General features: G+C 35.9%; 3 protein-coding genes across 4 annotated transcripts in view; 2 read left to right on the top strand and 1 right to left on the bottom strand.

Moving 5' to 3' along the window:
• Nucleotides 1–12,811, bottom strand: part of LOC136850584 (E3 ubiquitin-protein ligase MARCHF11-like) — a 250,404-nt gene that overhangs the window by 56,338 nt on the left and 181,255 nt on the right. The window lies entirely within an intron of this gene.
• On the top strand, nt 9,745–10,203 carry LOC136850419 (acidic phosphoprotein-like). Its single transcript, XM_067124002.1, has one exon. It carries the CDS (start codon nt 9,745–9,747, stop codon nt 10,201–10,203), a length of 459 nt encoding a protein of 152 aa, XP_066980103.1.
• LOC136850418 (acidic phosphoprotein-like) lies at nt 11,335–12,078 on the top strand. The gene has a single exon (XM_067124001.1). The coding sequence runs from the start codon at nt 11,335–11,337 to the stop codon at nt 12,076–12,078; it is 744 nt and encodes a 247-aa protein (XP_066980102.1).

Below are 12,811 nucleotides of genomic sequence, written 5' to 3'. Positions count from 1 at the left end.
AGAGAGAGAGAGAGAGAGAGAGAAATCCTTTGTGTAAATTAGAAACTGTTTCACTGCAGCGAGTTGAAGAGTACCTCCCTCAAACAGGCCCCTCCGTTTTTTATGTTGACTGAGCACACTCTCTCTCCTTGCACCCAATCTGCTACCAACATCATTCGACTAACGACTAATTTGCAGCTGACATGTAATTGTGACTGATGTAATATACACCATACATCGGGAAAAGTGAAAATCATCATCGAACGAAATTCGAGCGATAAATGAGGTACATACTCATTATTCCAGCAGGGACGGGCAGTCACCAGTATAAAAAGTTTTTTTTCTCTATCGAGTACATGAACAAATCTTACGCTCATAATGCTTCTTTCTTTGCTCCAATATTGATTTGTTTGATTTTATCTGCTTTTCTTGGGGAGGGTTCAATGTTTACTTCATGTGTTATTTTCTCTATATCAGTTTTAATTGTAATTATTTTACTCTAGTTTTGCACGTTTTTTAACTGTTTTATTTTTGTATTTTTGTCTTCATATTGGAACTAGTGAATAATATATATATATATATATATATATATATATATATATATATATATATATATACATACATACATGTATATATATATATATGTATATATATATATATATATATATATATATATATATATATATATATATATATATATATATATATATATATATTATATATATACACAACACAAATAATGAAATAAAGCCAGAGAGCAGGAGAGGTCCTAAGGGTAATAACTATGTCCTGTTGCAATAGACAAAAATAGAAATGTACTTAAATTTGTAATTGTCAGATGTCCTGTAAACAACAAAGAACAACAAGGCAGATTCGCGATGTTTTCGCTCTAATCTTAAATTTGTGTTGGTGCCAATTTTCGTGATGAAGAGAAGCTTGGATACCGTTAATGCTCTGTACTTATTTACATTATTTGTATTTTAAAAGTAATTTATCTACTATGTGATATGTCACTGTTAACCGAAGGAGCGCTAAGAAGAATCCTAGTGCCATTTCATGATTTTAGAGAAATCTTTTCATTTGCACTGTTGGCAAGGCAGATGGGAGACTTGGTGCAACCCTCTGCCCTCTCGCTCTGTAGCTCCATTTCATTACTTCCGAATGACGAGGACAATGATCATAGGTGACCTATGGCGGCACGTCTCCATTTTTATATCAACAAGCTAACTGGATTTGGGTATTAATTTTAACGGTTTTGAGACCGTACGCAGAATTAATTTGGGGGTGTAGGTGTCTAGATGCAATATCATCTCAGGTTTTAAATATAAACAATCTGTCAAGGTAATCTGAGTTAAAATTTGTTTTAAGAACCTGGTGTTATAATTTTGTGACAAGCAACTGTCTTTCACATAATACGACACCATGCGTCCCCCATCGATCCAACTCACTGACACCCATTCGAGATGTAGTAATTAAGAGATGATGAGGTACTGAAACTGTCTGCTATGTCTACTTCATGCAGCAAATGACTTTACAATGTTGTTTTATAAAACCGTCTAGGGATCATACGCCTTTCACTTGAAGCGGTACAAATGAACACACCATCTCTCACTATGCCATCTTCCTGTTCTGTCATTTAACAAGATGAAATAATGTTCTCACTTAGAATATAATGTACAGCAAACTATTTTTTCCAAAAGGCATTTATACACCCCTTTGCAATGCACTGTTGTCTTGGTTTAAGGATATGCATGATTAGCCTAATCCATCATCCAAACACATTTCTTCATGTTAATTTTAGCCGTGTTTGCACACAACTCTCTCTCGGCTGGAAAAGAAAATGCATAGTGCCATTTAACCATTAAATCAGATCATGAAAGTGCAAAAAAAAAAGAATAAATAAATAAAGTACCATGGCTTCACCAGAAAAAGAAGAAGGCTCTCCTGATGGAATTTTCCCTTACTGGCACCGCAAGGTTCCAAATATCAGGCCATTTATACGAACGAAATTCGTTGTTATTTAAACATGATGGCAGCCTAAGCTTTTTGAGAGTTGACTAGAGATTACCATTTTCAATTCTTGCTAGCCTATATGAAGTGGAACTTTTTTCCCCTAATAACATGTACAATCTGCTATAATGTAAACACCTTTTAAACTATATCACAGTATCTTCAATGACAATCCTTACCACTGGAGCCTAAGCCAAATTAGCATAGCTCTACTGAATCTTTACAAATGCTTTGCTGTCCGTAAGACGAATTCTTCTATCTAACTAAAGGGTTCCTTTTCTGTATTCAAAAGCTTTAACTTGTAAACCTTATTGGTATTCTTGCCTTTTTGCATGGAGTCATTTTATTTTAGTGAAACTGAACTGCAACTGGTAACATCTAACAAAGAATACACAATGATGCATGCGCGCATATACAGAAATAGCTAGAAACAGAACCAAAAATGAGATATCAATCAAATGTTTACTACAAACTTAAAGGTGGTTTGGTTGGGTCTGTTGTCATAAAGAACAGATCACTGAGAGAAACTCATTTTGGAGAAGAAACCCACTGGATTTCTCTCTCTGTCTACATGAAAGCCAGATTAAAATTACAGCCACCCCGTTACCGAACAAAGCCCACGCTGTGTGTAGATTTTCTATCACTTTTGAACTTACTGTATATGGTACTTTTTTTCGGTCGTATGTATGGATGGTATCTAGTACAATGCAGAGCGGACTATATTTGAGTTCTTAGGCACGTAAAGACATTATCAATCCCCAGACATTTATACGACATTTTTGAAGTAGATAATGCTCTAAGACTCATTCTTACGTTTTTTTTTTTTTTTTTTACTAAAGTCAAACGTTCTAATTTAATCGTGTTTTTAAGTGGATAACGTTTCCTCTACATTATGTTTGAATTTACATTTTCATACATCTGAAATGTCTTATCTTAAAGGTTTACAAACAGACACTCAAACCCATTATGACTTCGATCTGGGACAGTAATTACATGACATGAATCTTTTCATATTTTTTTTGTCAACTAAATAAATAAAACTACTTTTGTTATGTGGGCGTAAACGACAAGTCATGATTCTCGCACATCAATGGTTACAAAGTATGTTACTTGTGCCTCTCATTCTCCCACTTGTGCTAATTTGCGACAACGAAAAACATGATTAAGTTGTGATCTCGTCTAACTCATCCCTCAAATGAAGGATTAGACAACACCTTCTAAAACTTTATGTTCTCTTATAATACGGATCACTAAGTATGTTCATGTGAGGTCTGTTTCGTGCTGGTAATAAGGGTTCTTTTTCACATCACAGTCACATAATAATGGGAATCTTATATTTCTAAACTTAGTTGATCCCACAAAACAATTAATTACCTTTTCTTACCTGTAGGGACTCTCAACTGAGTTACTTTTGCCTCACTATCACTCTGCCAATGGCATGGCTATGTGAGTTTACAATTACGTGATAATGTCATGACATTTTCTAAGCTAGCTGACAACGCGCGACATGCGGTTGTTACTTTTCCCAATTGGATACTTTTCCCTTACCCGTCCCCATCTCTCTCCCTCTCCCCCATCTCTCTCTCTCTCTCTCTCTCTCTCTCTCTCTCTCTCTCTCTCTTGATATACACACACACACACACACACATATATATATATATATATATATATATATATATATATATATATATATATATATATATATATATATATATATATATATATATATATATACATACATATATATAATAATGCATATATATGTGTGTATGTGTGTGAAACTTCAATGGTTGTAATGATCTCGTTTTCATTTGGCCGCACTTTGTGGGCACGCTTATCACTACAAGCCTTGAATGCAGATGAGTGGGATCCAGACCTACTCACGCTAATAATAAATGAGTTATGTTTCAATGGTTGTTTGGGGGATACAGGAAAAAAAAAGGTTCGTGAATGATATGTGCAGTGGCTGATGATTGCAGATAGTACAATTTTGAGTGGGTTTAGAATAAATCTAACGCTGACTTACGAAAAAGTCTGAAAGGGCCTGCAAAAGAAGAAAGTTGCAAGTGAACTGAGGCAAGAGCAGGGTAACGAAGGTAATGGGCACAAGGAGGATGGAGTAATGGATCTTGGCATGAACGGCACAAGTAAACTTAAGAGACGACTGAAGGATAAAACAAGAGGCGAGTCACACAATACGGGAAGCAATGCGGGCAATAAGGTGTACACAAATGATTTAGATGAGAAGTATGAAGTATGAAGACGTAGTAAAATATGGCCAGAGAACGTGAAAAGATGAATAAGTGTGGTTTGAGATGATCTGGTCTTGTGGAGAAAATGAAAACATTGCATAATTCGGAAGTCGTGTTAGGAGAGGAAGAACTTGGAGTTGCTGGATTGATGACGAGAAAGAGTGAGTGAAACACATGGGTGGTAACAGCAAACGAGTGAAATCCTTTGTGCAGCATAGACGTAAATGGTGCAGTAAGCTTCCTGGTAGGTATTATCACCCTTGTGCTATAGTTCGAGAGCGGATGGGGCAACGTTTTCTTTCATGGAACCTCTTCTTTTAGAGGAAATGACTTATTCTTGGAATATTTCGTGATTTTACATTATTCATTTTCATACAGTCATAGCTTGAATGGTTCTCTCATTCATTTTTCAATTTATCTCTCACAATGACTTCCAAACGTCTTTAGAAGACCCTTCAGCTTCTCTCAGCTATCACCTGTCAGCTCCCTACAATACAGTAATATCAACTGCTCCATTTCCACTCTTAAACTCATTACTTACCCCACAAACTTCTGACGGACTTAGCTGCAACATTTGCCATCCGTATAAATATTAAACAAACACGGGAACAACAACTCTTTCAACACCTACTCTGACACTAACCAGAAACACTCTTTTACATATTCTTACAGATGTCAAACATTTTCATATTAAATCTCTAATCTCTCAACAAACTTCTACACAATTCACACGTCTTCAGCATTCTCCTCTCTGCCACTCCATCATTTCTGTCATAAGCCTTCACTCGCTTTCAAAGCGGGCTCTTTCGCACGCCTCTATGCAGCACATCACATCGGATGTCACTTTCACGTGGTATACATGAATACTGATATAAATTCCATTAAATGAAAGATTACGTTTCAGCCCTCAAACCGGTTGGAACTCGCTTCTAAGATGCTTTTAAGTCGTAAGTACACGGCATTACTTATATATATATATATATATATATATATATATATATATATATATATATATATATATATATATATATATATATATATATATATATATATATATATATATATATATCATATATATATATGTATATATATATATATATATATATATATATATATATATATATATATATATATATATATATATATAATCTACCACATATGTAGGTTATGTAGGTAATTTAAGTAACCACAATAGCCTCTTATTTTCTCAAACTCTTCACACTTCTTGGATACACTTATCACTACAAAGCCTGATATCTCAGGGTTTGTAGTGACAAGCGTATCCAAAAAGTGTGAGGAATTTGAGTTGAAATGCACTGTGGTTATATCAATTACGTGTACATATATATCAATATAAATTATATTATATCTATATCTACCTATCTATCTATCTACTTATATCTAGATATGTATATATATGTAGAATCTACTGGTCACTTTTTACCAGATACATGTGTAATTGTAATAGCCACAGTGCCCTCTTAACTTCTCGCGCGAAGAATTCGAGAAGTCAAGAGGGCATTGTGGCTATTACAATTACACGTGTATATATGTATGTATGTATGTATGTATATATATATATATATATATATATATATATATATATATATATATATATATATATATATATATATATATATATATATATATATAATTAATTAGATAGCATTGTACATTCTATGCACCAAAATACAAACAAAAAGGGCCTGAATGGATCATGAAACATATGAGAGGAGAAAACAAAAGAAGTTAAAAATCAGAGACTTTTAAAAACTTAAAAAATTCCTTTAAGGCAACAACAGAGACATCCAGAACAAAACTATCATAATTCTATTGGGCGCTTGTACCTAAATTTCAGCCAATCACAGATATTTTCTTTGGAAGCTTGAATTTCAAGTCAGTGACCCCTGTGAGCTTGTTCCATATGAGTAGGGTTCACCTGATTAACCTGATTTTCAGTTTTTTTTTTTATATATTTGCACAAAATAATCAACGGCTGCGGCTTTGCTTCGCAATCTTTCCAGAAACACGGAGGATTCTTTCCTTGTTAATTCTTGTCTGATTATTCTGCATACTATATTTCAACATTTTAAGAGCATTAAAATGCTTTCTATTACTGGTGTACCTATGAGCATTTGTTGAATTTCCTTCTCATAATATCAAAATATTACTCATTACGGTATTACACATTAAAAACGAACTGTAACTGAAAATTTCAGTTTCTTAGCCCACTGCCTGCTTGACATGCAAAAGGTAAAGGCAAGAACCATCTAGATAAAGGATTCCGTTCATTATCAGAGCTGGTATATGCTTAACAGGACTGGTACATTTCTAATTTACATTTCGCTCCTTTGAAATACAATATGGAACAAAATTTCCCAATACAAATTCACTCAGTACCGAGAACAACCTCAGTTGAAGATTTTCGTTTTCTGTCAGTATTTATTAAAGTAATCCATTCCGATTCATTTGCAATCATTAAACTAAACACCGTAATACGTGTTTGGATATCAAAAATACATACATGTGCAAATTATACCAAAAATTCTTCAGTGGTTCCATTTTTTATGCTGTGGAGTATACAAACACTAAAATAGCAAATTCAAAAGAAAAAAATCGAACGGCAAATTTGCACAATATAATTTACGGCGACATGCTTATTCATTGTTTCAGGAACAATTGTTCCATTCCTTTAAAGTGAGCCTCGGGCACTTTCATTTTATTTTATTCCTAAGTAGTTAATTTGGAGACCCCGGTGGGATGGAAAGCCCATCAATCGGAAGTCTCCAGCGTATCAGCAGCAATCACTTGCCACCAAGTTTTGAACCTGAACCTGTCAAGTTATATACCATCTCTGTTCCAAGAAGCCGTCGGGTGCGGAGGTCACTTCGATAGAGAATGGTGACAAAAGCCAGTCGATGACACTCAGGGCATGGAGTGCCACCCTAAGTATGTTCTCCTTCTTTATTCCATTTCATCACAGAGGGCGGAGTGCCACTTTTGCTTGTCAATCCCCTTACGGTCTCGATCGCTGCACATGTGCAGGACCATTGTCAATGGAAAGCTGAAGACCGAAGACGACCTACACACTGACAATCTAAGTTACCAGGCAAAGAGCAATAACACTGTAAAACCATGAGAGAGCAAAAGGGTTCAGACAGGTACTTTCAAGAACAGGTGTTAATCACCATTTTCTTTCTGAACAACCCTTAACACCGACTGAAAAATACAGGTCATTCGAAGGGAACAACATCCACCTCTGGTCAGAAAAAAATATACTGCTTGCTTAATATAAGTGACGTGAGAAGAATCGATAAGGAAAGAAACATGGAGATACACTGATGACTAATATTTCCATCTCTGATTTCCCATTCAAAAAACTTAAAAATCCTTTAATGATTTTGAAAGAAAAGTAAAAAAGCTACATGTAGACTGCATGAATCTGGAAAAACTGTTCCAGACCGATAAGAGTCGATGAGGAGAGAGTTGAGAATGAATGGTGTAGAATGTAAATTGTTGTGATTAGAAGTTTCATGATGAAAGTGAAGCGTAAGTTAGAAATTAACATAGAGTGAATGGCTAGGCGTAAAAATATGTCTAAAACTTATTTCTAGACACATAAAACACGGATGTATTTTAACTCAAAGGAATGATATAAACACTCAGAAAAATGACTGACGAAGTAGATGCAAAGTATGGATTGACTAATATCTATAATTGATACTTGTTGATTACTGACAGTGAGGAGAATCTACAGAAGCTGTGAAACATTTTAGTGTTTGTAGGAAGAGAATGTTGACAGAGGATTCTACTAAGGGTATGGTAATGGGGTAAAAGGAAATCCGGATGTTTGTATGGATGGCGGGAGAATGGAAATAGCTGACTTATATAGGCACCTGGGATAAATGTAAAGGATACATGACTGAAGGTAGAAGGGTCTCTGCAGAGGCCAAGAAAACACGAGGAGTTACTAGGAGGCACAATGTGGCATCTATGAAACGACTGAGCCAAGTCTCCCTTGTCAAGATAAGTGTAGCAAATGAATATGAAAGATCTATCAAAAATTGGAAAATGTTGAGATAGATAATTGTTGGCATAGTTTATTGCACAGTAAGGAGAGTTGAACGGATAAGGAATACGCACACTTACAGACTATATATGTATTATATATAATATATAAATTATATATACAGTATATTACACACACACACACACATTATATATATATATATATATATATATATATATATATATATATATATATATATATATATATATATAAAGGGTGAGTCTCTATTCAGGATAGTTTCCAAGACGAAGGAAGGGCACCAGTATTAATTATACAGATTTTTTTGTATTATGACAAGCCCAAAATGAAAATGACCTCTATATACTTGAAACAATTATCAAGAAGAAAATAGTTCAAACATTAAACACTCACACAACCTCTGTAATTTGTTCATTGATTAACCTTTTGTTTATGTTTTCCTTGCTTTCGTTCTTTCCTGCTTTTTCTGAGCTCTTGAAAAAAATTATATTTTAAGTCTTATCACTCCTACGGTGTAGGTATGTGCTGTGCATATTCCCCTTGTTTTTATTTGTCTTACAACCCACGTATGTATCGATGTTTTAATGAGACTTTTTGTATGATGGATATTTTTTTAATAATTGCAGCCTTCAAAATGCGACGATAGCAACTTTCAAAAACGATGGCATAATAAACTGTGGTTACAATGGTGTCTCTTAAATAAATATGATTTATAAATAAATAAATAAATAAATAAATAAAAATATATATATATATATATATATATATATATATATATATATATATATATATATATATATATATATATATATTATATATATACAAATATATATAATATATATATTATATATAATAATATATATACTAAATATATATGTATATATATACTGTATGTATATGTATATATATATATATATATATATATATATATATATATATATATATATATATATATATATATATATATATATATATATATATATATATATATATATATATATACTACCTGACCAAACAGGCAAAACCTGGATGACCAAACCTGTAAAACTCTGAATGACCAAGCCAGCAAAACTCTGAATGATCAAACCTGGAAAACTCTGAATGACCAACCTGGCAAAACTCTGAATGACCAACCTAGAAAAACACCGCATGACCAACCTGGCAAAACTCTGAATGACCAACCTGGAAAACAATGAATGACCAACATGGGAAAACTCTGAATGACCAACCATGGAAAACTCTGAATGACCCACCCTGGAAAACTCTGAATGTCCAACCTGCGAAAACTCTAAATGACCAACATGGGAAAACTCTGAATGACCCACCCAGTAAAACTCTGAATGACCAAACCTGGAAAACTCTGAATGACCAACCTGGCAAAACTCTGAATGACCAACCTAGGAAAACTCTGAATGACCAACCCGGCAAAACACTGAATGACCAACCTGGAAAACAATGAATGACCAACATGGGAAAACTCTGCATGACCAACCATGGAAAACTCTGAATGACCAACCCTGGAAAACTCTGAATGTCCAACCTGCGAAAACTCTAAATGACCAAAATGGGAAAACTCTGAATGACCAATCCAGCAAACCTCTGAATGACCAACCTGGGAAAACTCTAAATGACCAACATGGGAAAACTCTGAAAGACCAACCTGACAAAACTCTGAATAACCAACCCGGCAAAACTCTGAATGACCAACATGTGAAAATTCTCAATGACCAACCATGGAAAACTCTGAATGACCAAGATGGGAAAACTCTGAATGACCAAACTGGAAAAACTCTACATGACCAACCTAGAAGAACTGAGAATGACCAAAGTGGGAAAACTCTGAATGACCAACCCAGCAAAACTCTGAATGACCAACCTGGGAAAACTCTGAATGACCAACCTAGAAAACTCTGAATGACCAAAGCTGGAAAACTCTGAATGACCAACCCAACAAAGCTCTGAATGACCAACCTGGAAAACCTCTGAATGAAAAACACGGCAAAACTCTGAATGACCAACCCTGGAAAACTCTGAATGTCCAATCTGGGAAAACTGAATGACCAACACTGGAAATCTCTGAATGACCAATCTGGGAAAACTCTGAATAACCAAGATGGGAAAACTCTGAATGACCAACCCTGGATAACTCTGAATGTCCAACCTAGGAAAACTGAATGACGAACCCAGAAAAACTCTAAATGACCAACATGGGAAAACTGAATGACCAACAGGGGAAAACTGTGAATGACCAACTGGGCAAAACTCTAAATGACCAACCCGGCAAAACTATGAATGACCAACCTAGGAAAACTCTGAATGACCAACCCAGCAAAACTCTGAATGACCAACAGGGGAAAACTGAATGACCAACCTAGCAAAACTCTAAATGACCAACCAGGCAAAACTCTGAAAGACCAATAGGGGAAAACTCTGAATGACCAACATGGGAAAACTGAATGACCAACCTGGCCAACTCTGAATGACCAACCCTGGAAAACTCTGAATGAATAACCCTGGAACACTGAATGACCAACCCAGCATAACTCTGAATGACCAAACTGGGAAAAATCTGAATGACCAACCTGGGAAAACTAGGAATGACCAACCTGTGAAAACTCTGAATGACTAACCTAGGAAAACACTGAATGACTAACCTTGGAAAACTCTCAATAAACAACCCAGAAAAAGTCTGAATGAATAACATGGGAAAACTCTGAATGACCAACCAGGCAGAACTCTGAATGACCAACCTGGCAAAACTCTAAATGACCAACCTGGCAAAACTTTAAATGACCAACCCAGCAAAACTCTAAATGACCAATCTGGCAAAACTCTAAATGACCAACTGGCAAAACTCTAAATGGCCAACCCGTCAAAACTCTAAATGGCTAACCCAGCAAAACTCTGAATGACCAACATGGCAAAACTCTGAATGACCAACACAGGAAAACTCTGAATGGCCAACCTAGAAAAACTCTGAACCTGGCAAAACTCTGAATGGCCAATCCAGCAAAACTCTGAATGACCAACAAGGCAAAACTCTGAATGACCAACGTGGCAACACTGAATGACCAACCTGGCAAAACTCTGAATGATCAACACGGCAAAACTCTGAATGACCAACCCAGCAAAACTCTGAATGAACAACATGGAAAAACTTTGAATGAACAACATGGGAAAACTCTGAATGACCAACCCAGCAAAACTCTGAATGACCAACCCGGCAAAACTCTGAAAGACCAACCTGGCAAAACATTGAATGACCAACATGGGAAAACTCTGAATGACGAACCATGGAAAACCCTGAATGACCAAACCTGGAAAACTCTGAATGACCAACCTGTGAAAACTCTAAATGACCAACATGGGAAAACTCTGAATGACCAACCCAGCAAAACTCTGAATGACCAACCTGTGAAAACTTTGAATGACCAACCTGGCAAAACTCTGAATGACCAACCCGGCAGAACTCTGAATGACCAACATGTGAAAACTCTGAATGACCAAGATGGGAAAGCTCTGAATGACCAACTCAGCAAAACTCAGAATGACCAACATGGAAAAACTCTGAATGACCAACATGGGAAAACTCTGAATGACCAACCAGACAAAACTCTGAATGACCAACCATGGAAAACTCTGAATGATCAACCCTGGAAAACTCTCAATGACCAACCTGTGAAAACTCTAACTGACCAACATGGGAAAACTCTGAATGACCAACATGGGAAAACTCTGAATGACCAACCATGGAAAACTCTGAATGACCAACCTGCAAACTCTAAATGACCAACATGGGAAAACTCTGAATGACCAACCCAGCAAAACTCTGAATGACCAACATGGGAAAACTCTAAATGAGCAGCACGGGAAAACTCTGAATGACCAACCATGGAAAACTCTGAATGATCAATTCGGCAAAATTCTGAATGACCAACATGTGAAAACTCTGAATGACCAACCTGGCAAAACTCTGAATGACCAACCCAGCAACACTCTGAATGACGAACCTGGACTCTGAATGACCAACCTGGAAAAACTCTGAATGACCAACCCAGAAAACTCTGAATGACCAAAGCTGGAAAACTGAATAATCAACCTGGCAAAACTCTGAATGACCAACCTAGAAAAACTCTGAATGACCAACCCTGGAAAACTCTGAATCACCAAGCTGGCAAAACTCTGAATGACCAACACTGGAAATCTCTGAATGACCAAAGCTGGAAAATTGAATAACCAATCCGGCAAAACTCTGAATGACCAACCTAGAAAAACTCTGAATAACCAAGCTGGCAAAACTCTGAATGACCAACACTGGAAATCGCCGAATGACCAATCTGGGAAAGCTCTGAATTACCAACCCCGTAAAACTCTGAATGACCAACCCGGCAAAACTGAATGGCTGATCCAGCAAAACTCTGAGTGACCAACCCTGGAAAACTCTGAATGACCAAGATAGGAAAAGTAAGAATGACAAACCCAGAAAAACTCTGGATGACCAACATGGGAAAACTCTGAATGA

The sequence above is a fragment of the Macrobrachium rosenbergii genome, chromosome 22 (assembly GCF_040412425.1).
Source record: "Macrobrachium rosenbergii isolate ZJJX-2024 chromosome 22, ASM4041242v1, whole genome shotgun sequence".
Classification (NCBI taxonomy): Eukaryota; Metazoa; Arthropoda; class Malacostraca; order Decapoda; family Palaemonidae; genus Macrobrachium; species Macrobrachium rosenbergii.
This window is presented reverse-complemented; position numbering and strand designations above follow the sequence as displayed.